At 43.6% G+C, this 27,798-nt stretch overlaps 1 protein-coding gene across 1 annotated transcript in view; it reads right to left on the bottom strand.

Annotated features, from left to right (window-relative positions):
* The window catches only part of cacna1g (calcium channel, voltage-dependent, T type, alpha 1G subunit), a 465,891-nt gene that overhangs the window by 382,627 nt on the left and 55,466 nt on the right, over positions 1-27,798 (bottom strand). The window contains exons 4-6 of the mRNA XM_048554900.2: positions 23,240-23,399; positions 12,798-13,104; positions 2,078-2,170 (exon numbers count right to left, since the gene is read on the bottom strand). Of these exons, the coding sequence (XP_048410857.1) occupies positions 2,078-2,170; positions 12,798-13,104; positions 23,240-23,399 (560 nt within the window). The remainder of the gene's footprint in view (positions 1-2,077; positions 2,171-12,797; positions 13,105-23,239; positions 23,400-27,798) is intronic.

Genomic DNA, 27,798 nt, shown 5'->3' on the forward strand with positions numbered 1-27,798 from the left:
TTAATAACTATGTGGCAAGGAGGGTGAATAGCTGTTAACGGGGACTGTTAGTGACTAACAATGGCTTGCATATAACAGCAGACTATCATGAACAAAGTCTGGTGTGTGAGCTCTGGGGGCATGGGAGAGCCTGAGCCCTAAAATTGTTGAACTTGATTTTGAATCCAGAACCAACAGGGTTCCCAAGTGGAAAATGAGTTGCTGAGCTTCACAGTAGGACTGCAGGAAGCCTGAGACAGCGATTTTGGCTAGGGAACAGGGTGAGGTATTGAATTTACATTTTCCTCGCTACTGTCAGATCTGAGGAAGGGTCACCGGACACGAAACTCTAACTCTGATTTCTCTCCACAGATGTTGCCTGACCTGCTGAGTTTTTCCAGCAATTTCTGTTTTTGTTTTAAGAATTAATATGCAGAGAAAATTGTAATGGGTGATGTTGTTATGAACAGTGTGTCAATTGTAAAATTTAAATTAGATTGGGTCAATGAACTAAATGGTAATAATTACCTGGGCTAAAGGTCCACCTTTGTGAATATGCGAGGTAAATAAATTATCTGTGTTCTCATCAAGTCTGTAGAAACTATGATTATGATCAAAATCTTTTGTGTTTAGAAGTATGTGTCAAAAATTTGGAAAAGAAACCCTTGTTAACTTATGCCTGAGATAGTAGAAACTGCAGATTCTGGAGAATCTGAGATAACAAGGTGTACAGCTAGATAAACACAGCAGGCCAAGCAGCATCAGAGCAGCAGGAAAGCTGATGTTTCAGGATTAGACCCTTCTTTAGAAATGGGGTCTGAAGATGGGTCCAGGCCCGAAACGTCAGCTTTCCTGCTCCCCTGATGCTGCTTGGCCTGCTGTGTTTATCTAGCTCTACACCTTGTTAACTTATGCCGGTTGTCTTGTGCCAGTTTAAATTATTCTAGGAAACTAATGCTTTTCTTGTGTGTATTATTTTTAAGTTTAAAATGGGCTTGATCGTTATTGAGAGCATTGCTAAATTCTTCTAATTCTGCTTCTGAATGAGTGCAAATGAAATATATATATTCTGCATCAACACATCTAAAGAAGATATTGTTAATAAGTAAGTTGATGACAGTACATGAGGAGCCTTTGCAAACTAAAAAGTAACATCAGAAAATCAAAATGTAGATCTCGAGAAAGCCCCAAGAAGAGGCCTCAGAATGAAAAACCTATTCTTTACCCTGTCCTCCAACAACAGCATACGCGACAAGTCTGCTCAACAAAGTCCAAAGCAAGTTAGTTGAGAGTTTGGTGCCCTTATGTAGCACGAATGCTGAAGGTTCTAAGAGCATCTTAAGGCATTTCTAGGTGCGATTGTTTCAGAAAGAACAGTAACAGATGGTTAAAGTTGACAGCTTGAGTTTCAAATGAGTGCTAGACTTTCACAATCAACTTGCTTCAGTTGCACTCTTGACTTATCTGTTCCCTTACCCTTTCAAGCATGATCGTCCACACAGGACGTAGTGAAAATTAATAGCAAGATCATTTTGAGCCTCTCTGGGTTCCCATAGTCCCTCAAACAGCAGGGGAAAAGAGCCCAATTTTGCAGCCACTACGTTTCCCAATTCAGAGCTCAGGAAAACTTTTCGGAAACTTCCCAAGGCCCCTCTCCACTGGAACTTGAGTACCTATGGTACTTTCATGGTGATAATAATAAACTCGTGATTCAGAAGCTTGGACTAATAATCCAGCGAAGGTGAGTTTGAATGCCACTGTAATATGACAGAATAAAACGGGTCAATTTTATATTCGGTCTAAAAGGACCTGTAAATTAAAAACAGGGTGGGGTGGGGCAAATAAAAATCACCATGAAACTATCAAACCATCATTAAAACCAACTGGTTCATCCACATGGATTAGGAAACTGTCACTCCATTCTGGTCTGGGCTCACTTGTGGCTAACTTACACTGGTTTTTTGATATGGTCTCACAGTCCACTCCATTGTAACAGGGTTTTCTCAAGACAATGAGGGCCACACAATCGATGCCAATCTAATGCTCACATCCCCAGAGAGAAACAAAAAATCAACAACATGTGGACCGGAATACTTACAATGATGAGAAGGATGAAGTAGATGAAATTGTAGAACGAATGAGCATCCATGACAAAATACATGATGTCAACCCATCCTTCCAAGGTTATAACCTGAGAGAAAAATCAGATATTTCAGAGATTCACAGAGCTTGACATCATCACCGAGCTTGTTGTTGTGCTTTGACCAGTCATTCTGTATTTTAACTTCAATAAAATCAAGACCTAATGATCGCCCTTGCCCATTTTTCAATGGTTCTAGACTGTCTTTGATCACAATCTTTTGGGAACTGGTGTCATTGGCAGAAGTTACAAATCCAGAAGCTTCGACTAATAATCAAATTGATGTGAGTTAAAATCCTATCGGAAATCTGACAGGACAAACATTTGTCAATTTTATAATTGGTCCAGAAATGATCTGGAAATAAAATTAGTGAAAGGCACCAAGTGACTATCAGATTATCACAAAACCCAACTGGTCCATGAATGTGGATTACAGAAGGATACCTGCCCCTCTAATCTGGTCTGGCTCCACAAGGATTTACCTAATTTACGAATTAATGATAATTTTATCATTTATACGTTAATAGTGGAATGAGGCTACTAGATCACAATAAACAACTATGATGACATAAGGAAAATTGGTTATTTTTGCATCTGCAGATATTACTCATAATGACACAGCAGTGTATCTTTCTACATTGACACGGTCTCAGTCACTTTTCCTGATTAAAAAGTTTTGGTAGTTTGGGAGTTCTTGCCCTCTGCTAGGTGTTGTTTTTGGTAGTGGCTGGGCACTGCCAATCAGATCCTTCATGCACTTGTTACTCTCCCCACCACCACATGCTGCCTCGAAGCAGCTGTGGGTGGGGGGAGCGAGGGGGATTGAGACTGTCACACATCTCCTGCTGGAATGTGCCTTTGAAAGGAAGGTCTGGAGAAAGATGCAATGGCTCATAACGAGGTTCTTTCCCAAGCAGCTCTGTGCCGCAGGACTCTGTGCTCCACTGTCTGTTCCCCTGGGACACACACTGAGACAAACATTGACTGCGCCTGGAGGACCGTCATCTCGCCTAAAGATGCTGTTTGCTCGGCCCGAAACTTGTTGGTCTTCCAGTGTAAACTGTTAACCTTGACCGGATGTTGCAGACTGGTACATTCTTAGGCCCAGGACTATGTGCTGAGGCACGCACTAAAGCATGGGGTTATTGCCACCAATGAACAGCGGGGGAAGGCCACTGTCTGAGGCCTGTGGGCGGCTCAATGGTTAGCACTGCTGTCTCACAGCGCCAGGGACCCGGGTTCGATTCTACCCTTGGGCGAGTTTGCACATTCTCCCCCTCCAGTGCAATCCCATCCTTCCTATAGTGCGGTGACCAGACCTGCACACTGTACTCCAGCTGTGGCCTAACCAAAGTCCTGCATATCTCCAACAGAATCTCCCCTGCTCCGATAATATACGCCTCCACTGACAAAGGCGAGTGTCCCGTATGCATACTTCATGATCCTGTCCTGCCACCTTCAGGTATCTGTGAACACACACCTCAAGGCATGCAGAGGAGGTTCACCAGGATGTTGCCTGGGATGGTGCATTTCAGGGATGAAAAGAGGCTGGGTAAGCTTGGGCTGTTTTCCCCAGAGCAACAGTGTTGAAACAGAGGATTCCATACTCCTTCCCGATAGAGCTGTATAAAATCATGAGGGGCATGGACAGGGTGGATAGAAAGCAGCTGTTCCCCTCAATTGAAGAGTCAATAACAAGTGAACGTCATCTTAAAGTCAAAGTCAGGATGTTTAGAGGGGGATTTGAGGTAAAGCTTTTTCACTCTGAGAGTGGTGGGGGTCTAGAAGGCACTGCCTGGGAGGAGAGTTGAGGCAGGGAACCTCACAACCTTTGAAAAGTGCTTGATTAGCCCTTGAAATGTCATAACAATCAAGGCTATGTGTCTACTGCGATAAAGTGGACGAGTGTAGGTAGTAGTACAGACTCGAAGGGTCAAATGGCTCCTTCTGCACTGCATGATTCTAGAATTCTGTGATCCCTCTGACAAACAAAAGAACTGCAGATGTGGAAGTGCAAAAAAAAAGAATATGCTGGAGAAACTCAGCAGGTCCGGCAGCATCTGAGAAAGCTGAGTTTGCATCCAGTGACCCTTCTTCAGAACTGACTGCGTAGCGAGGAAAAGGTTGGTAGAAACGCGGAGGTCGAGGTGAGGGAGGAGGGCGGGAAGGATAAACAATGGGTGAAGATGGAGTCCAGCAGCTGGGCAGACAAAGGAAAGGGGTGAAGATCAGCCGGGAGAGCCCAATAGCTGCGAATGGGGACCATTAATGGCTGGCAATGGGGTGTGTGTGGTAGCAGTCCATGTGACGTCAAGGCCTGGCGTGTGGGGGTTGGGACATGGGACAAGATGTCTACATGGCTTGAGCACCATGAATATCGGAACAGACTCTCGAGGTTAGATTCCTTAGCTCCATTCTGAGGTCAGCTCCATGGTGACGGGACTCCCACTTGCTGGTGTGCAGAGCCATGCTTTCAGGAAAAGTAACTTGGAACGGGGAAAAGGAAGGGAAGAAATGGCCAGAAATAAAGCTGTGTGAACGAGCGAGTGAAAGGAGTGAAGCTGTTGGACAGTGACAACTATGTGCCGGAGCGAAGCCAGCTATAGTAAGCAGAGCGTGTGGGAAGGCTGGCAACATCTGTTGGTTGAGAGGCTCGGACTGGGTGGGGGGGTGGAGATGGCAGTGAGAGGGGTGAGCATGGAGGAGGGGTGGGGTTGTGTCTAAGCAAGCCCAAGCAGTTGCATGCAAGGTCGAGAGCACAAGTTGCCTGGACCGCTGCCTTACATTCCAAACGCTGGATACAAAATACTTCTGCTGCATTTACCAGGTCTGAACCATCTCTCCTGAAAGAACATATGTATTGTGTGGAGGAAGGAGTGGGGGCTTGGGTTGAGAGGGGGGGACACTGGTGTTGGTGTGGGTGTGGAATTGGAAAATGGTTCTCATGAGCATCTGGAACTACTTATTAGAATTCTACAGTGTGCTCGGAATCGTTTTAAATGATTTTCAGGTCCTCTGTGTCTCAGTGTTAATAGAAGGGAGAGTATAACTAAGAGAACTATTTATGGATGCAATTTATTTTCAGAAAGGGTTTTCTGATGCTGCGGCCTAATGATGAGCCACTTGGCACAGTGTCCTGGCGCTGGTTAATGGGTGGAAATTCATAGGGAGAACATGTCCCTGTTTTGTAGAGAAGACCTCCTGACAGACCTGGAAATATATCACCATTCCTTCACTGTCGCTCGGTCAAGATCCTGAAATTGCCTCTCGAAGGGCATTGTGGGTCTACCGACAGCACATGGACTGCAGCGTTTCATGATGGCAGATCACCAAGGGCAAATGAGAAGGGTAATAAATGATGCCCACATCCCCTGGGTGAATGCAAAACAGGGAAGCTCCACACAAGTGGAGCAAACGAACCTCGCAGGACCAGCAGACGAGACTGTAGCACTACTGCATCATGCACTGGCACTAAACACAGAACAGTTTCCCTGGTGAGACTGAGTTGGTTTACATCAAGGTTGAAAAGTGGCATTTCCCTTGGAACAGGAAACAACAGGAGAAAATGGTGTGAAAGTAATTGTGGGTGCTAATGAATTGAGGGATTGCTGAGGGTATTGGGGGGACGAAAGTCTCAAACTAGTCACCCATTGACCTCCTGTCTTTGCATTGCAGACCAGCGTCTGTAGTGATGCAGTAAAGCAAACTACATGGGTCTCAAAGTCCTCACAGCTGCAGAGGCTTCACAGAGATTCTAGTAAGTACTGGCACTAGGAAGGTCCACAGCAAAGACTGGAGGTGCCAACGCTCCACAATTGGCCTGGAGTCTCCAGGAACCAATCTCCAAGATAAAGCTGTATGCAACCCTCGAAGAAATAAAAAAATCACAGGGATGTTAAAGGAAAAAGCTTTGCTTTGTAGGTGAGAGCATCGGTTTCTCTGAACATTTCTTCTTACCATTTACAAAAATATTGATACTGCTGAGGCGGGGAAAACTGCTGGTTGATAGATAAGCATCATCCATTGGTAATTATTTTGCTTTCTGACTGATGTAGGTAGGCAGTGTGCTGGTTGACCAATGGCTGAAGTGGTCTGGGGGCCAGTCATATGATAAGCCCATCAAGGAAACACTGATGCACAGTTGGGAGCCCGAGGAAAATGTGTGTGACATGGGACAGGCTGTAAACATTACATTTCCCATCCAGTATGGTCCAGTAACTGCCGTTTGACCCTCTGCCTCCCATGGGATGCAGGATGTGTCTTAACATTGCGGGAGGGGGCTGCCTGGGTAGATAGTGCTTGGCTTCTTCCTCTCTGTCCACTAAAACTCTCTGGCTGATGAAGGTCAAACAAGATAACTACGCACTGTGATGCTCAGCGAGCTGTTCATGAACGTTCTCACACGCATGGATTAACGTCTAATCCGAGCATGCCAGTTTGAGAGCTTGTTTCAGTTTCGCCTGTTCTTCAAGTAATCCATTTGAAAAAGGAGAAACAAAATAAAACAAACCCCAAGGTTTAGCTCCGTAATGTGTCAAGCATCAAATCTGAAAAGACACTATGACAGAGAGCTCAGTCTGAGCTTCTGTTCTCCCAGGATATGTAGTAATGTCCTTGCAGGTCATTTACCTGCTTACTGCCTCCTTCTGCCGTGAACACCGAGCCCTGTTATAAAAGCATGTGCCTAACCTCCTGTTTCATGCACTTAATTTTCATTCAATTATTACAATGTAAAATTAAAAAAAGATAAGCTGCTTATCAATTAATCCTCTTCAAGATAATTTGTTTGCAGACAGCAATTTTTGATCCTCAAGTGTTCCAGGATGTTTTTTTTCCAAGGGGCTGTGCAGAGGAATTTGGATGATTTTTTTTTCATTCAGTTTTAAAGTGATGTTGAAGGTTACTGAGTTACCTTGCGAATGCAACACACAGAAGCTGATCATTGCTTCCAGCCAAACCTGCATTTATACCTCAAGAAGGCCTACACCCACCTCACTTTACCTGAACCTGACTGAATATCTTTCCCTTCCTTTCTGCCTCATATGTTTATCCAGATTTCTCTCAAACATGTCCATGCTTGTCACCTCAGCTGCTCTTCCCGCAAGTTCCACTTTGCCACAAATTATTGAGTAATCACATTTCTCCTGCATTAACTCGTGAGTGACTTATATTGAGGAACTTGGTCTTGTGTACAACATATCTACCTTAGAACTCCCTGTCATGTAGAACTATTTTCTCATGTCGAACCTATCAAATCATTTGATGACCTTCCATTTACTCATCATTTGATAGATCATGCCCAGTCTGTTCTGCCTTTCCCGATGAGTAAATCTTTTTAGCTCTCGTATGATCCTTGTGCACTTTCCCCAGTGCCTGTGCATCCGTTTCAAAGTATAGAGACCAGAAAAATTCACAGGAATACTGCATTCCTGACCCCACTACTTGCCCTCCCCACCAGAGCCTGTCCACTAGCTATAAGTCAGGAGTCTGATGGAATACTCCCCACTTGCCTGGATGCGTGCAGCCTCAACAAACACTCAAGAAGTTTGACGCCATCCAGGACAAAACAGCCACTTGATTGGCACCACATCCACAAACATCCACTCCCCTCACCACTAGTACTCTGTGGCAGTCGTAATATTTATTATGTACTCTGTAGAAATTCACCAAAGATCATCAGACAGCCTCTTCCAAACTCATGACCACTTTCACCTAGAAGGACAAGAGCAGCAGATATGTGGGAATACCACCACCTTGAAGTTCCCCTCCAAGCCACTCACCATCCTGACTTGGAAATATGTCGTCGTTCTTTCCCTGTCACTGGGTCAAAATCCTGGAATTCCCTCCCAAAGGGCATTGTGGGTCTACCTACATGACATGGTCTGCAGCAGTTCAAGAAGGGAGCTCGCCTCCACCTACTCAAGGGCAACTAGGGATGGGCAAGAAATGCAGGACCAGTCAGTGCACCATGAGTGAATAAAAAAGAAGTAGCTATAATCGTGCGTGGTCTAACAAAATTGAATAAAAGTTTGCTGCTTTTTGATTCTACCCATCTAGAAATAAATTGCTTGGTTTTTTGCCTTCTGCTGCTTTTCCAGCACCACCGTTTGGGTTTGATGAACAGCAACAATGCTGCAGAGCCAGAAATGTTTTCCCTCCGTCACTTTTGAATGACATAAAGCAACCTCTCGCATATTAGTCAGCAGATCCAGGGTCACTGTGTACCGAGACAGCATCAAACACAACACACTCTCCATGGCAACCAGCACCAAAATGTACAGTGCAACAAATTTGTTTCGTTGTCACTGTTGAGTCCTATGACAGCAGGTCAAGTTGGCATAAATTAAACTGCTCCTTTTATTTGCTTGTCCTCATTGAGGTTGCCAAAAAAAAATATCAGCAGTGAGCTCAGAGAAGGTTCAGCTCAGCTCAGATGCAGGAGTTCTGCTCTCTGAGTTATATCCACTCCCATCACGAAGATGACAGGCATTGCTCACTCTGCTACATATTGGTAAGGGCTGCCCAAATTGGAGAAGAAGTATTTCTGAAGGTGCCAACAATTTGAGTGTCTCTGACAGGGCCACATGGAGACAGTGGAAGAACATACCCCACACACCTTCCTTTTTAAATACTACCCACCCCTGAGTATATGGATCCAGCATTGGACTGTCTCACAGTCTCAGGACCCCCAAAACCAACATTCCGCCTTGGGAGCCTACAATCCAATGGTCTTAATGTGGACTTTACTATCTTCAAAATCTCCCCACCCCGGCTTCATCCTATGACCAACCCTCTCTCTCATTCCTGCCTCCTTGACCTGTCCATTTTCTCTCTCACCTATCTGCTCCTCCTACCTCACTGACCAGACCTCAGCATTGCCTACCTGCACTCACCTATCACCACCCTATTTACCTACCCCAGCTGCACCCCTCCTCTATTTATTTCAGAGCCCACTACCCTTCCCCCATTTCTGAAGAAGGGTCCTGATCTGAAACATCAACTCTCCTGCTCCTCTCGTGCTGCCTGGCCTGCTGTGTTCATTCAGCTCCACACTGTGTTATCTCTGACTCTAGCATCAGCAGTTCTTACTATCTCTGTGTTAGCAAGTCATTCTTTATCCTGAGGTCTGCTTCAGAAGAAGACTTCTGTTCATGAATTGTTCATGAAGTTCATGTTGGGACTGCATGGGGGCTCAGTGGATAGCACTGCTACCTCACAGCGACAGGGATCTGGGTTTGATTCTAGCCTTTGGTCACTGTCTGTGTGGAGTCTGCACATTCTCCCCGTGTTTGTGTGGGTTTCCTCCGGGTGCTCCGATTTCCTCCCACAGTCCAAAGATGTGCAGGCTAGGTGGATTGGCCATGCTAAATTGCCCATAGTGTTCAGGCGTGTGTGGGTTATAGGGGGATGGGTCTGGGTGGGATGCTCCAAGGGGCGGTGTGGACTTGTTGGGCCAAAGGGCCTGTTTCCACACTGTAGGGAATCTAATCTAGATTTCACTAGCATGCTGGAAATTGATCAGCACTCTTGGTCCAGAATGTAAGTGAATGGACAGCAGGGAAAGGGGCAGCTGTAATTTTGAGACCTATTGCAGTAGGTGGTCATTACGGAGAAACTACTGTACTCAATTCAAAATTAAACAGTGACTCAGAAAAACTGCAACTAAACAAGTCAGCAGCATTTTTGTACACTCCAAGCCATTTCCATTTCTCAAAGCAAAATAGTTCCCATTCATCTCTTGAGAATTTGCAGGTAATACTGATGCTTGTATTAATAAATGATTTCAAAGAGCAAAGCCTTGATAGTCTTGCTCCAAAACTATTCACTGCAAAACAATAAGGTTCAGTGATTCTCTTCGACATAGCCAATTCTGTTAAGTCCAGATACCTGAAGATTACTACCTGCTGATGCTGTGCACTGAAGGTTAATGTCCTCAGTTATTCAGGACTATTGTCTAATGTCACCAAATTATGCGCAACTAAGGAGCCAATATGATTGAGGCATTTGACATAATTAACATCAGCAGAGGAAAAAGCAATTGAGAAACCAAAGAGTATAGAAGCCATCAAACTCCAGGACCTAATGGCAACAGCCTGGGGTCTGGATGAGGAGCCGAAGAGATTTTGGATGTAGAGATTATGATTTTTCCAAAGTTTCCCAAATACCGAAATGGTCCTAGTAGATTGGAAATCAACAAATGTAACACTGCTATTTGAGAAAAGTGGGAGGGAGCAAACAGGGAAACACAAGTCAGTTAGCATGAAAAGTGCTGGTAATGCTGGAGTCTATCGTAAGGAACTCTTAACGATGCATTCAGAAAATTATTGTTTGATCAGACAAAGCCAATGTGGTTTTACGAGAGAATGCTTGACAAGCTTATGCGATTTTATTGAGGAGGTGGCTTGCAATAGGGGGGATCAGTAAATGTAATGTACCTAGATTACCAAAAGACATATCAAAAAATGCCACATAAAATGTTAATGCACACGATAAGGACACACAGAATGGGAGTAATAAATTAGTGTGGGTAGAGGATTGAGTGATGGGCTGGAAGCGGGGCAGGGATAAGCAGGACATTTTCAAGCAGTAACTGGTGGAGCCCACAGTGTCAGTGCTGGTTCTCAGCTATTTCCAATTCTATTTTCATTGCTTAGATAAATAAATGGAATATGTGCTGGTTTTCTGAGTGAGGCAGCAATGTGACTTTCTAAACCGTGGGGAAGATATAATGCGGCAGCCAGGAGATATAGAAAGGCTACATCAGTGGGCCCCAAATATGTAGAACCAAAAAAGTAGACAATATGGATTTATTCATTTTGGAAGGAAGAATGGAAGAGCAGATTGCTTTGTTTTTTAACAAAAAGAACACTTTAAATGTAGATTATTAAAACATTTGGAGGTACTGAACAAGAAAAATAAGTTACAATGCTGGTTCAGCAAGAAATTAGAAGACAAATGGTATAGTCTTTATTTCAAGGTTTCTTGCTGTACAAGATGAGGAAGCTTTGTGACAATTACATAGGGCACTGTTAAAGCCTGTGGTGCTTTCAGTAATCATGATTAAATACTTTTACTGGAAGCAGTGCAGAGGAGGTTCACAGGTTGGTCCCTGAGATGAGAGAGTGGGTAAAGTGAGACCATACATTCTGGAGCTTAGGAAAATAAGAGAAGAGCTGAACTTGAAGAAAACGGACAGACTTCCCATTGAATGGTGGTTTACCCTTAGTGGGTATCTGAATCACAAAAATGAAATCTTAGTATTGAAAGGATCTACTATTTAGGACTGAGATGACGAGAAGTTTCTTCGATTGGGGGGGGCTGTGAAAATTTGGAATTTGTTATCTCTCAAATGGTTATGGATGCTCCATCATTAAATATATTGAAGCTTGAGATTTCTAAACTCTTGGAATTAAGAGAGATGGGGAGCAGATGGGAACCTGGTGCTGAGGTTAGAGATCAGCAGTGATCATACTGAATGTTGGAACATGCTGAGGGGCCATATGGTCTACTCCTACCCTGAACATTCTTTTACTGCCTCCTCGTGACTGACCAGAAGATGTAGGAACAGAAATAAACCATTTTGACTCACATAGTCTGCTCTGCCATTCAATGAGATCATGTCTGATCTGATCATTCTCAACTGTATTTTCCTGCTTTATTTTCCATAACCCTTGACCCCCTTACTGATTAAGAACATTGAACGGTATGGCAGAAGAACAGGCCCTTTAGCCCACCATGTCTGTACTGAGCCTCATTCCATCTGTCTGCACATGGTCACTCTATTCCGTGCTTGTTCATTTGTCTGCTTAAATGCCTCTTAAATGTTGCTATTGTAAGTGTATCTGCCACCTTCCAGTGAGGTTGTCTCTCACTCTTCCAAACTTCAAGGAGTACACACCCAGTCTATTCAACCGCTCTTGAAGTGAATATTCATTTTCAAACCAACACCATTAAAAAACAGGTTATCTGGTAATCTATCACATTGTGGGCTATGAACAATTGGAAGTGACAACTTCATAGTTACTATTTTTGTCCATCAGCATAAGTAAAAGACCTAGTAGGTATAATTTGAGTTTTTAATATAATTTGGAAAATTATCTCCAGTACCAACAAGGGAAGTAGGATTTCAGTTATGGTGTGGTGACAGTGTTTGTTGCTTTGAGTCAGGGGCTATCAGCTCAAAATCTCCCGTTCCCTTCCTTACAGAGAGTTGAGTGTTATTGGTTGACATTCCGATGCCGTACTGAGTGTTGAAGGGGCTGGCTTTGACTTGAGGCATTAAAATGACCCCTAAGGTGGGCTTAAAGAATCCCAGTGCACTATTTAGAAGATGAGTCAGGGGGCAATACTCATTCTCATGTCAATATCAGATCATATGCTTATCCATCTCATTGTCATCTGTGAAATCTTACTGTGTACAAACCAGCTGTGACATTTGCTGCATAGCAACAGTGGCTACTGTTTAAAAGGTGCTTCGTTGGTTTATTATCTTGACATTTCTATTGTGCTGTATAAACGTGAGCTTTTTGTTCTTTTTAAAAGAAATCTCTTTCACCCCTGGTTCCGGTGAATTATTTGTAGGCTGCTGTTGGCTTTCATCAGAAAGAGAGGAACCGAGTCTGCTAGACACCTCAGAGTAAAAGCTGTAACCGACTGAAGGAAGAGCAGCTCAATGTACCTGAAATATTGCTATCCATGCGTAGCCAATGTTATCGAAGTTGATGGCTCCTTTGAATGGGTTGTGATCAGCAGGTTGGCACTGGGTATAGTACTGGTTCCAGTTTATACAGCTGATATTGTCTGTGGTGTTACTCAGTAACAGGTAGTAACTTGTATCGTCTAGGGTACATTCGATGTTGTTCACTCTTCTTTGGGGCACGCTGCGACAGTAGCGCATTCCATTATCCTTCAGGAGGGAACATATGAAGGGATTCTCATCATCGTTTTCTGTGTGATAATATCGATCCAGCTCTTGAGAGGCAGGTCTTTGAAAACAAAAGGAAAAAGCCAGAGAATTAGAGAGAAACACATTTGACATTAGGGTGGCTTCAGAAGCTCAGAGGATATAATAATAAGCTAGCTAGACAGTGAATTGGACTTTTTCTGGCTCTTATCATCTTGAAAAGCTTCTTACCTATGACACAATTAGATTTTAAAGATATGAAAGGTCTGTGCTAGTGATTAGATGCTGAGTGTTACTGATAAGAAGCAATGCCATAACAATGATAAAGACTGCCCCTGGAGACACCACTTGGCATTGCATCCATAGTGCACTCTCCTATTTTGTTGAAAATGCATCAGTTATTGCGTCTTAAGTTTAAACTCTTTGCTTTCTTCATCGGGTAATGGTATTTTCACATCATAACCTCCCTTGCATATCCACCTGGTTGCCACATGCAAGTTGACCAGCCTAATCCTCCCTGTTAAAGCGGCTCAGAAGATGGCACTTGTGAATAGTCTGGCATGTTTTTGACTTTTTCTTCCTTCTTTTGGCATGTAGCCTCACCTTTGCCTCTTGCTCCACCAAAAAGATTGAAATGGAAAGTGGGAACTCCCTACACATATTTGCCTGAAGGTTTTAAAAATTATTTGTTCATTGGATGTGGGTATTGCTGGCTAGACCAGCATTTATATACCATCCCTAATTACCCAGAGGGCAGTTAAGAGTTAACCACATTGCTGTGGGTCTGGAGTCATGTATAGGCCAGACCAGGTAAGGATGGCAGTTTCCTTCCCTAAAGGACAATAGTGAACCAGATGGGTTTATCCTGGCAATTGACAATAGATTCATGGTCACCATTAGACTCTCAATTCCAGATTTTTATTGGGTTCAAACTTTATCACCTGCCATGGTGGGATTTCAACCCAGGTCTCCAGAACATTATTTAGGTCTCTGAATTAATAGACTAGCAATAAAATGTCAAGGCCATCACCAATCCATAAATTTATGGCTCCACGGTCACCTCACTGATGAGGCATTATAATTGATTTATTCATCTGACATGGTGAGATTTGAACCTATGTTCCCAGGGCATTAGCCTAGTTTCTGATTTACTTATTCTGTGACATTACCACCACGCTTCTATCCCCCCCATACACACTTTCAGCTTACTAGTTGATGGCTTCACTGTTTAGTTTGGGAACACATTAGTACAGGGTAAGGCAGATTTCACTGGTCTCTGACCCCGGAAGGAAAATGAAGTGCAACTTATGAATGACACGTGCTGGTTTGATTTGTTTTGTATACTTCAGGACTGTACTGCAGTATGACCACTACACTTATTTCTAGGGTTACACTGAATGGAACCATCGCATGTTTTGGAATTTTGTTTTACAGCCAGCATTTTGTCTTGCCCTTCAGCTGCGTGGCTTGTGGACAATTTCAAGAGCAGATAAGAGCCAATCACTTTGTTATGGGTCCGAAGTCAGGATGGTCAATTTCCTTCACGAAAGGACATTAATTCACCAGATGGACTTTTACAACTGCTGATAATAGGTATCATAGTCTATTACTGAGACTAGCTTTCAATTCCAGATTTATGAATTTAAATTAAACTCCATCAGCTGCAATGGTGGGATTTGAATGCATAGCCCCAGTGCTCCTGGATTACTAGCTCAGTGACATTACCGCTACACCACTAGATCCCCACTATGTCATAACTCCTGCTACAATATGAACATACGGGCATGGAGTAAGGTCAGAATCTAAACTGGGAGGTTTTCCCTTGGTCATAGACGCCAACATTTACTACAAAGCTCAATCCTGAAGAAAGTCCTTGGATAAATTGCTATGAGGCGATTGGCAAGCACTTACACTTTGATAACAGGAGAGGACAATACTGAGAGAAACATTGTCCCTCTAAATAGGAGATAAAAAGCTTGCATTTGTGTAGAAACTTTCATGTCTTCAAAGTGCTCCAAAATTCTCAGGAGTCAAATAGGTTTGGGGGTGTAGACAATGTTATAATATATGGAAGCATGACAGTTAATTTTAGCACAGCAAAATCTAGCAGATGGCAATGGGATAGCTCAGCAGACATTCTGTTTGGGTGATTTTGAGGAATAAATGTTTGTCAGCGCACTGAGTTCAACTCCCCTGTTCCTCTCAATACTGTTACATCTTTTACATTCACCTGAGAGAATAGACAGAACTTTAGTTTCCCTATCTCTAAGACTGCGGCTCTCCCTGGGCAGCAGATTCTCTGTGCTAGCCTGGATTATGTCTCTGGTGTGATGTATTGAGTTGAGAGTTCCATCCACTGAGTCACAGCTGATCACATTTTGGATCGACAGATTTTTTTTTCCCTGTCAGGTTATCCATTGGTCCAGAAGACAGCTCCATAGTAGGAACTCCCCCAGACAATTAAGTGGCTGTAGGAAAATAAAAATCAGGTGGCACTTTAGGAGATTTTCGCAGTAACTGATCTCTACCTCAGGAATCTGTTGGATTCAATGTTCTGGGTGGGGCTTGGGGAAAGGAAGATGGTGATCATCAGCTCCAGTAGATGGCAACAAGGGGGAGGGAGACACAAGACAAAATGGATGGATAATATCACACCAAGGACTGGCATCTATGAGCAGCAGAGTAGAGAATTCAGTGCAGGAAGATTCTTCATAGTGCAGTCAATCCTCAGAATATGGATGGGTGAAAAACCACACAAGACATTTCATCAAGGACATTTCTTCAACTTCATTAGGGGATTCCAGATGAACCCACACCTGTTCTAAATGTACTTCTGAGCTTGCATAGAATTCCATTCAAATTATTTCCTACTTGCCTCATCATCCAAAATCTGCAAAGTGTCTTATCTTGATCCAAGCAGTCACTTGCCCACGGCCGTTCACTAATGATTCACCTTTTACAGTGCACATGTGTTTCACAGCAGGGTCTCTCACTGGGGACGAGCCATTGCCAGAGGTGGGAGATCGTAAAGAGCACTTTGCAAAGTGTGTGAGAGAGAAATGGAGAGAGAGAGAGGCAAAAAAAACTCACACACACATTTCCTCAGTGCAAGCTCAACCACAAAATTTCAAGGGGCCTCTAGGTCCAAACTTTGGACTGAGCTGACTGAACTGACCACAGGAGGATTGCAAGTATGGTCTGGAAAATATGTTGCACAGGCTAGTGGGTGAGAAGAAGGTTAATTACAGTCACCCACAGCCACATTCCCAATCCAGCCCTGCCTAGCAGACTATCACAGCATCATAGAGTCATACAGCATGGAAACAGGCCCTTCGGTCCAACTGGTCCATGCTGACCAAAATCCCAAACTAAACTAGTTCCACTTGTCTGCTCCTGGCCCATATCCCTCCAAACACTTCTTATTCATGTACCTATCCAAATGTCTTTTAAACATTGTAGCTCTACTCTGGAAGTTCATTCCACAAATGACCCACTGGCTGAGTTGAAGAAAGTTGCCCCTCATGTCTTTTTTTAAATTCTTTGCCTCTCATCTTAAACATATGCTCCCTAATGTTGAAATCGCTGACTGTAGGAAATATACATCTGCCATTCATCTTATCTATATCCCTCATGGTTTTATAAACCTCTATATGAGTTGCCCCTCAACCCTTTACGCTCAAGTGAGAAAGATCCCAGCCTATCCATCCTCTCCTTATAACAACTACAGCTCTGCGTTCAACACCATTCTCCCCTTCAGACTGACCTCAAAACTCTGTGACCTTGGCCTCCGTACAACCCTCTGCAACTGGATCCCCAGCTTTCTGACCCATAGGCAGCAATCAGTGAGGATAGGTAACTGCACCTCCTCCACAATATCACTCAACACAGGAGCCCCCCAGGGATGCATCCCCAGCCCTCGACTGTACTCCCTGTATACCCATGACTGCACGGTGGCTCAGTGGTTAGCACTGCTGCCTCACAGCGCCAGGGACCCACCCTTGGGTGACTGTCTGTGTAGAGCTTGCACATTCTCCCCGTGTCTGTGTGGGTTTCTTCCCACAGCCCAAAAATGTGCAGGCTAGGCGGATTGGCCGTGCTAAATTGCCCATAGTGCCCAGGGCTCTTTAGGTTAGATGGGTTAGACATGGGAAATCAGGGGTAGGGGGATGGCTCTGGGTGGGATGCTCTTTGGAGGGGCAGAGTTGGGCCGAATGGCCTGTTTCCACACTGTAGGGATTCTATGATTCTGTGACCGTGTTGCCAAATTCTGAATGAGTGCCATCTACAGGTTTGCTGATGAGACCACCATATGGGATGGATATCTAACAAGAAGTCTAAACATGGAAGGGAGATAGAGGGCTTGGTGGCATGGTACAATGAGAACAACCCGCCTCTCAACGTCAGCAAAACTGAAGAACTGATCATTGACTTCAGAAAAAAAGGAGGAGAACACACCTCATCTAGATCAATGGAACTGAGGTTGAGAGGGTGGACAGTGTCAACTTCCTAGGAGTGATAATAACCAACAACTTGTCCCACAGGATGTGACGGTCAAGAAGGCACAACAACGCCTCTTCTTCTTCAGGAGGCTCAGGAAACTAAGCATGTCCATAGGTCCCTCACCACCTTCTACAGATGCACCATTGAAAGCATACTGCCCGTGTGTATAACGGCCTGGTATGGCAACTGCTCTGCCCAGGACAGTAAGAAACTACAGGAGGAGGTGGACACAGCCCAGAACATCATAGAAGCCATCCTCCCATCCACAGACTCTGTTTATATGGCTCACTGCCATGGTAAGGCTGCCAACATTATCCAAGATCAACACCTGGTGATGATCTCCTACAACCTCTTCCATCAGGCAGAAGATACAGAAGCCTGAATACACGAACCTGCAGGTTCAGGAACAGCTTCTTCCCAGCTGGTATTAGACTGATGAATGGACTCTATAACATCAAATAAAATTGATCTCGCTTAGTGCACGCCCTGTGCAATGTAACGTGTGTCTCTGTCTAAGTCTTTTTGATCTGTAAATCCTTGCTTACTATGATCTGCCTGTACCGCTCATAAACAAAGCTTTTCACTGTACTTCGGTGCACATGACAATAAATTAATTCCTCCTTTCCAGGCAATATTTTTTCTGAACCCATATCTGGGCCGATAATCCATAGCAAAGGACAAGCTACTATCTTTAGGAGAGAAGGAATGAGAATTTGAAGAAGGAATGCAATATAGGTGTAAAATTATTTTATGCTAACAGTGAATAATGGAATGAAAGGTGACCCGATGCTCCTATGTACACATAGTATAACTTATTACTCTATTCTTGGCTTCATAGTAACTACCTGCATCTAAGATCAAAAGTCATGGGTCTTATTCTAGAGAATGAAGCACAAAATCTTGCTTCGGTGTAGCGCAGTGGGAGTGCTGCACTGTCAGAGGGAAAATACTTCAAATGAGATGCGAAGTACAGGCTGTCAACTGGATAGAACGGATCCCATAGCATGATTTCAAGGAGCACTGGGGGTGTGATTCCTGCCGTCCTAGATAATATTTATCTCTCCAAATTCCTCACAACAGTTGTGATCAGAGATAATGGGAACTGCAGATGCTGGAGAATCCAAGATAACAAAGTGTGAGGCTGGATGAACACAGCAGGCCAAGCAACATCTCAGGAGCACAAAAGCTTTGCTTGGCCTGCTGTGTTCATCCAGCTTCACACTTTGTTATCCTCACAACAGTTGAACCCTTCCTTATCATAGCACTGTGTACAATTTGTCTTTCACATTTCCTACATTACAATGTTGAAATCCATTCAAAAGCAGGCAGTAAAATGACATGAAAGGTGCTACGAAAATTGAACTTTTTACTTTCTTTTTAGTAGTGTTACTGCTGAGAGATGTAGAGATACAACTTGGGCTCCATTGAATTGACACTGCGGGATGGGGAGAAACTGAACTACAACCCTGCAGCCCAATGGTATCAATGTGGACTTCACAAGCTTCAAAATCTCCCCTTCCCCCACTGCATCCCAAAACCAGCCCAGCTCATCCCCTTCCCCCACGGCATCCCAACACCAGCCCAGCTCGTCCCCTCCCCCCACTGCATCCCAGAACCAGCCCAGCCTGTCTCTGCTTCCCTAACCTGTTCTTCCTCTCACCCAACCCTTCCTCCCACCTCAAGCCGCACCTCCATTTCCTACCCACTACCTCATCCCGCCCCCTTGACCTGTCCGTCTTCCCTGGACTGACCTATCCCCTCCCTACCTCCCCACCTATACTCTCCTCTCCACCTATCTTCTTTTCTCTCCATCTTCGGTCCTCCTCCCCCTCTCTCCCTATTTATTCCAGAAGCCTCTCCCCATCCCCCTCTCTGATGAAGGGTCTAGGCCCGAAATGTCAGCTTTTGTGCTCCTGAGATACTGCTTGGCCTGCTGTGTTCCTCCAGCTCCACACTTTGTTATCTTGGATTCTCCAGCATCTGCAGTTCCCATTATCTCTGACACAAATGGGTTTCATCTTGTTGGCTATCACTGGGCTGAAACACAGATCTCAGGTAAAAATCCAGCAAACTAACCCTTCCAGCCAAACAGAAGAATCATCACTTCACTTGCAGCCTTCCTTCCAACACTGAGTTAATAAAAATGTTCAAACCATTGTGACTTTAGTTGCTTTTTAATTGTGTTCAATTGCTAATGAACGCACTAGGAATTGAAAAGAAGCCAGGGACAGTTGATTTTCACAGGAATGAAAATCGGGAGGCAGGGGGAGCTGGGTTCAATCACATTGAAAATTACGGGAGAAGGGCTCGGCAGAGGTTATTAAAGATTCCAGAACAAGTAATAGGACGAGTGTGGAAAGGCTTAGGAATCTACGTCAAGCACAGCAGCTAAGGAGACAACTATGAGAAAGGGGGGGGCGGTCAATGCAGGACTGAGGTATTGTACTTAAGTGCAGGCAGTATATGAAACAAGGTAAATGATCTTGAAGCACAGATTGAAATTGGCAGGTATGATGTTGTGGGTATCACAGAGCTGCAAGGGGATCAGGGCTGGGAACTAAACATCCAAGGATATACATCCTATTAAAAGGACAAGCAGATTGGCAGAGGAGGCAGGGTTGCCTAGTCAGTAAGAAATGAAAGTAAATCAATCGTAAGAAGTGATATAGAGTTGGAAGGTGTAGAACCTGTCTGGGTAGAGTTGAGAAACCACAAAGGGAAAAAGATCCTGACGGGAGACATAATAGGAACTGTCAATGCTGGACAATCTGAGGTAACATGGTGTGAAGTTGGATGAGCCCAAAACGTCAAACTTTCCTGCTCCTCTGATGCTGCTTGGCCTGCTGTGTTCATCCAGCTTCACACCATGTTATCTAAAACCCTGATGGGAGTTGTATACAGACCTCGTAGCAGTGGTTGCGATGTGGGGAAGAAAATAAATGAGGAGATAGAAAAGGCATGTAAGGAAGACACTATTACAATAATCTTAGGGTGCGTCAATATGCAGATGGCAGGGAAATCAGTTAGGTGCCAGTTCCCAAGAAAAGTAATCCATGGAATGTCCACAAAATGGTTTTTTGGAGCCCATTCAGAAACAGACAATTCTGGATTTTGTGATGTGTAATGAGGCAGATTGGATTTAGGAAACTTATGCTGAAGTAACGACCATAATAAGTCAGAATTCACCCTGCAGTTTGAGAGCAGAAAGCTTGAATCAGATGTAATGATATTACAATTGAGTAAAGGTTAAGAGAAAGACATGAGGGAGGAGTAGGCCAAAGTTGATTAGAAGGGAAGATGATGGTATTTGGGAGGCACAGCAGAAAGTTATCCCAAGTAAGAAGAAACATACTAAGGAGAGGACAAGGCAACCTTGGATGACTAGGGAAGTCAGGGACAGCAGAAAAGCAAAAGGCACACAATGTAGTAAAGATTAGTGGGAAACCAAAGGATTGGAAAGCTTTTAATCACCAGCACAAGATAACTCAAAAAGCAATAAGGGAGCAGAATATGAAATATGAGGGTAAGCTGGCTAGTAGTATAATGAAAGATTGCAAGAATTTTTTTAGATAAATACATAAAAAGTGAGTGAACATTGGGCCACTGGAAAGTGAGGCTAGGGAAGCAGTGATGGGGAACAAAGAAATGGCAGAGGAACTGAATAGGCACTTTGCATCACCTTCATGGTGGGTGACACCAGCAGGACACCAGAACTTCAAGAGTGCTAGGGGACAGAGGTAAGAGTAGTAGCTATCAATAAGAAGAAGGTCCTGGGGAAGCTGACAGGTTAAGGTGGATAAATCATCTGGATCAGATAGATTCATTGGTGGATGTGGGCACAGTTACAATATTTCAAAGACATTTGGATAAACACATGAAGGTTTGGAGGAAGATGAGCCAGGAGGAGGCAGGTGGGACTAGTTTATTATGGAATTACGGTCAGCATGGACTGGTTGGAGCGAAGAGCCTGTTTCTGTGCTGTATGACTCTATGACTATGACTTGACCCCAGCTTTCTGAAGGAGATAGCTGAGGAGATTGTACAGGTTTCGGTGGTGATCATCCAGGGATCTCTGAGTCAGGGAGGGTCCCAGAGAACTGTAAAATGACTAATGTAACTACCCTGTTTAGGAAGTGAGGGAGGCAGAAGATGGGAAATTATAGGCTGCTTAGCTGTAGGTAAGGTTTAAGAGTCCATTACTAAGGATTAGGCTGCAGAGTACATTGAAGTGCACGGTTAAGTATGGCTGAGTTATCATGGCTTCGTTGTGGGGAGGTCGTGCCTGACAAATCTAATAGAACACTTTGAAGAAGTAATGAGCAAGTTAGTCAAAGGAGGGACAGCGGATATGATCTATTTGGATTTCCAGAAGGTCTTTGGCAAGGTGCCACACAGGAGGCTGCTAAATAAGGAGATGGGGCAAGGACTGGCATAGAATGAGGATTGGCTGACTAGTAGAGGGCAGAAAGTAGGGACAAACGAGTCATTCTCAGGATGGTAGCTGGCGACTAGCAAACAAGTGAGACTACAACTATTCATGTTATACATTAACGATCTGGATGAAAGAGCCGGGGGCATTGTTGCCAAGGTTGCAATGACACAAAGATAGATGGAGGGCCAGGCAATTTTGAGGAAGTGTGGAGGCTGTAGAAGGACTTGGACAGGCGAAGACAGGGCAGATGGAATATGCTCAGGGAAACATAATGTTATGTATTTGGCATGAAATTAGAGATGTAGACAGGGAGAGTCAATGGGAAATCCGAAGCACAAAGGACCTTGACAGTCCTATTTCAAGATTCTCTTAAGTTTAATGTGGCGTCTCAGTTGGCAGTTAGGAAGGAAATGCAATGTTAGCATTCATTTTGATAGAGTTAGAATACAGAGTAGGGACGAACTTCAGAGGTTGTATGAGGCTCTGGAATGATTGCATTTGGAATATTGGGCCCCATATCTAAACAAGGATGTGCTGGTCTTAGAGGGGGTACAGAGGAGGTTTGCAAAAATAACCCTGGGGATGAAGGGCTTGTCTTATGAGCAGTGGTTGAGGACTCTGGTCCGTACTTGGTGGAGTTCGGAAGGATGACAGGGGAGCTGATTGAAAATGGCAGAATACTGAGAGGCCCGAATGGATGGATATGGAGAAAATGTTTCCACTAAGAGTAGAGACTAGGAACCAGGGGCACAGACTCGCAGTGAAGTGATGACCCTTCAGGATTGTGATGAGGAGGAATTTCTTCAAGCAGAGGTTGGTGAATCTATGGAACTCATTGCAGCAGAAGATTGTGGAGGCCAGGACATTGGGTGTGTTTAAGACAGAGATAGATAGGTTCTTGATTAGTAAGGGGATCAAAGATTATGGGGAGAAGGTGCGAGATTGAGGTTGAGAAACATATCAGGCATGGTCAAATGGAAGAAGACTTGGATGGGCCAATCGATCTAATTCTGTTTATATATCTTATGGTGTGATTGACTCTTGAGGACAATCAGAACTACTTCAAAGAGAAGAGGGAAGGGCAGTTTTTACAGGGACCTCAGTCACGTTTCAATGGTCTGCCTAGCATTGTGTACGTGAGCTGGCATTCCCACACTCCCCCCCTCACTGTAGGACAGCATCAGATTTAAGATTGGGTGTGTGATAGGTGCATTGACCTGGTAAATGGTCATTCCTTTTACATAGATAACTGTGGCCTCCAGGCTTTGAGGTGAGACATACTCACATTGTAAAGTTCTCTTCGAGAAAGCACCTGTTTCGCAGCAGTCCTGCCCACAGCTGGACCCCGACAATGCCAAAAATAAAGAAGACAAAGAAACAGAGGAGAAGTACGTTGCCTAACATAGGCAAAGTGTCCAGCAACAGCGTCACCAGTATCCTCATACCTGCAGAACAAAAGAAAGGACATCAGATAACACCAGTCCTTAGCCTTCCTGCTGTGAGGGGCCACTGAGCTCATTAACCTGATAGTAGCTGTCAACCATTTGTCAGCCTATTAGTCCTCAGTAAGACAAATTATTCAGTGTATCAATGTATTAAGCATCTGCCACCTTCATCAATATCTCTTAATAAAAATATATTTCCAAATGAGTTAATCTACCCAAACTGTGCTGTGTTGGCTAATCAGCAAAGATACCTTCTGCAGATCATACATCAGTTATTCATTAATACCTATTATACCCCATTGAAATACATCTATCTGTCCTTTGTCAATTAGATGTTGTTTTGTCATTTTTTGATAATACATATCAATAAATATCAATTAATACTTGTCCATCAATATTTCTTAAAGGATCAAGTTATTGATGTATTTACCTTTATGTTGCACTCTATTGTACCATCGTTTTTGTCAGATTTTGAAGCATATGCCCATTTTTGTTTACTACACCAGCAGTTTCTATAGATATTTAAATTGAAAGATTAAAACGAAGGTTTACAGAAAGACCCTGACTAATTGAATGTGTCCTCAACCAGGAGAGAAGGGATAGACTCAGAACACATTTAATACCACCAGGCAATCCCCTGTGGCAGATATTACCTGCTGCCTTTTAAGTGCCTTAGATAGAGTGTGTACCTGCATTATGTGCTTCAGGTGAAAACTCCAGACTGTGCTGTGCACAAAAACACGGGGTTTAAGGCTTCAACTACAGGGTACAGATTTGTACCCAGAAACCTCAGAAGTGAGACAATGGATTGTTTTGTACCCTCATGTCCACTGTTGTGAAGGCCTTGGAGAGGCTGTAAGGGAGACTTGCCAGGTTGACACATGAGTTGAGGGTTTTCAGTCACTTGGAGAGACTGCACAAGCTGGGATTGTTCTCATTGGAACAGAGAGGGCCAAGGGGATATTTAATAAAAGTGTTCAAAACTATGAGGCTTATTAGTTGAGTAAATATAGAGAAAATGCAACCACTGGCAAGAGATTTGGTAACCGTAGGACATAGACTTAAGATAATTTGGAAAAGAGCCATTAGGGAGTTATTGTGGTTTAGGACACATTGCTTGAAAAGATGGTAGAAGTGGATTGAATTGTAGTTTTCAAGAGAAGACCTAGGAAGGAGAGTGCAAGTGAGTAAAAGTAATAGGATAGTTCTTTCAAAGGGCTAGCACAGTCATGGTGAGCCAAATGGTCTCTTTCTGCACTTTGCAATCCTACATTCTCCTATTCTTGGCCCTCCCACTTCTGAGAGTGAAGTTTTGTGGTTATGCAGCAACCAGGAGTTCTCAGGCTTCCCATCACATTGAAATATTAAGAGGCAGCAGAAGTCAGAAGCCCATGTGTAAAGACTTAGCATTTGACAAAAGGGAGTGTGGGAAACTGGAAAGTATTATTAGAATGGAAAGCAGCTCAAAAGCTGTGCCTAGTCAGCTCTGATTGATTTTCAACATTTATCTCATTAACTTCTATAGCAAACCTTATTCATTCTCACGACTCTGGCTTTTGCCAGGAGTCGCTGAGCATTAATTTTTCTTCAATGACCAAGCAGACTGCTTTTGACGTTGGTGGTCTATACAATATCAAGCCAAAAAACAATGGAAACAGATAGAAAAGTGTCACAGAATGAATGATCTATAAATATTGAACATCTGAGAAATTAGCATGAAATCATTGTTGATAGGATATCTCCATATTTCAAAGGTTAGAAAGAGCACTCAGTATCCAAAGGGGCCATATTGAGACAATGTATGAATAATAAAGTTCAAAGTGTGGAGGGGCATTTTACAGTGTGACGTAGAACTCTAGACTTTGGCACTTCACACAAATATAGCTTCCCCACAAACACCCAGCCCGCACCAAATAACTAAACCATAACGAAAGAGCCCTATTTCCTTCAATAGTGAGGAACTTTAGGTTTCCTGATAGGTCAAAATCCTGGAAAAGTGAGTTTGTTAACACCCTACACCAACATTAATACCAAAAATCATGCAGCACGTTTAAGAGTTGTGGAGACATTTTGTATCTCACAACTCGCTTTTGCACAATCTCTCATCCTGAGATTGTTTTCTGACTAAGGGTCTAGGCCTGAAACGTCAGCTTTCCTGCTCCTAAGATGCTGCTTGGCCTGTTGTGTTCAACCAGCTCCACACCTCATTATCTCTCATCCTGGGTTACCCAGTTATTTTAAAGACCCTGTTTGGAAGAAGGGTCACTGGATCAAAATAGTGACTTTGATTTCTCTCCACAGATGCCAACAGGCCTGCTGAGCTTTTCCAGCAATTTGTGTTTTTGTTTCTGATTTCCAGCATCCACAGTTCTTTTAGTTTTTAAATTGAAGACCCTAATGGGTTCACATATTCATTGACAATATCAATCAGATCTGGCCCACTGTGTTGATCCAGTGATGGATTGGCCTGATCTAAGCAGAGTTTCAAATTCCAATCTGAGAAGAATCAAGGGCGTGATGATAAGCATCGGCATCTCCTAGAATGGACAGGTGAAAGGTCAGCCAGTTTGGCATGGTAGGGGTAAGGAACACGCAAGCGGAAATTAAGGAGGGGTTTTTTTTGCTTTATTTGCTTTGCTGCTCTAAAATGCTTGTTTTTTTTTGTGTTCAGCCAACTGTTTTGATGCCAGTTTAGGAGATGCAGATTGATCCTTTTTTTATTGGGATGTGGGCATTGCTGGCTAATTGCCCAAAGGGCAGTTAAGACCATAAGACCATAAGACATAGGAGTGGAAGTAAGGCCATTTGGCCCATCAAGTCCACTCTGCCATTTAAATCATGGCTGATGGGCATTTCAACTCCACTTCCCTGCACACTCCCCGTAGCCCTTGATTCCTTGTGAGATCAAGAATTTATCAATCTCTGCTTTGAAGGCATCCAATATCCCGGCATCCACTCTGTGGCAATGAATTCCACAAGCCCACCACTCTCTGGCTGAAGAAGTGTCGTCTCATTTCAGCTTAAAGTTTACCCCCTCTAATTTTAAGGCTGTGCCCACGGGTCCTAGTCTCCCCGCCTAACGGAAACAACTTCCTAGTGTCCACCCCTTCTAAGCCATACATTATCTTGTAAGTTTCTATTAGATCTCCCCTCAACCTTCTAAACTCTAATGAGTACAATCCCAGGATCCTTAGCCGTCCATCATACGCTAAACCTACCATTCCAGGGATCATCCGTGTGAATCTCCGCTGGACACGCTCCAGGGCTAGTATGTCCTTCCTGAGGTGTGGAGCCCAAAATTGGACACAGTATTCTAAGAGTCAACCACTTTCCCCTTGTCTCTGACTGTACATTCCAGATTTCAAGTAGCCCCAGATCTGAAATGATGACATTTTTGCCCCAAAGGAAAGGATAAAACTTTGGCTCCAAAAGGCAGACACTGATGAAGAAAGCACTTCAGTGACCATGACTGAAGATATCTGAATTCAGTTGGCACTTGTGTCTGTCTCTTGCTTTCAAAATTACTCATTTAATCCAATCCAAAAATACTTGGTAGGAAGGGGAGAGTTAATGGCTGCTCATACAATCAGTGCTGACAACTGTTAATATTGATGAAAATGATGGATACAATTATTAGTTGTCCTATCACATCCTCTTATGTCTCCATTCAACCAAAATTATATTTTACAGATATGAGCTATGGCCAGCTGATTTGAAAATTAATTTACCTAATTATAGCAACAATTAAACAGCCGTAGGCTTGGTTTGCCTCATCTATCAGATTGTCATTAAGCTGCATAAAATGATCATTTCTGGCCCTGGAATAGCTGGTACAACAGAACTTCTACTGAATACAATAATTGTTATTAATGACGATGCCCAAAAAGGCTGGCTTTTAATCTGACACTCTGAATTACAGCTAATGCTCAGCTATTCATCTTTAAGATCTGCCTGATGGGTGATAAAATTGTGGAGTTGCTGCTGTTTACTGAAATTATTTGGAGAGAACGATAGTGGAGAATGGGGTAAATGGTTTAGTGCATTGGGCTGAGTCTGAGCGCCATGCTATCAGAGAAAATAAGGGGAACAAACACAGGAAAAATAGTTGAGCAACAACAGTTTGCATTTATATTGCACACTTAACAAAACAATAGTCCTGAGGGGTGTCAACAATCAGAGTCCGACAAGCTGCCACATAAACAGATATTAGGAGAGATGCTCAAAGAGTTGGTTCTGAAATAGTGGCGCAAATGAAGGGACAGAGTGGAGTCAGACAGGTTTAGGGAATGAATTCCAGAGTTCAGGAATGTGATAGATGAAAGCGTGACTACTGATGATTCCAAAAGAAGCAGAGAATGGCAGTTCATTAGCGTTAGTCAATGGGTTCCTAACTGGGGTG

The sequence above is a fragment of the Stegostoma tigrinum genome, chromosome 22 (assembly GCF_030684315.1).
Source record: "Stegostoma tigrinum isolate sSteTig4 chromosome 22, sSteTig4.hap1, whole genome shotgun sequence".
Lineage (NCBI taxonomy): Eukaryota > Metazoa > Chordata > Chondrichthyes > Orectolobiformes > Stegostomatidae > Stegostoma > Stegostoma tigrinum.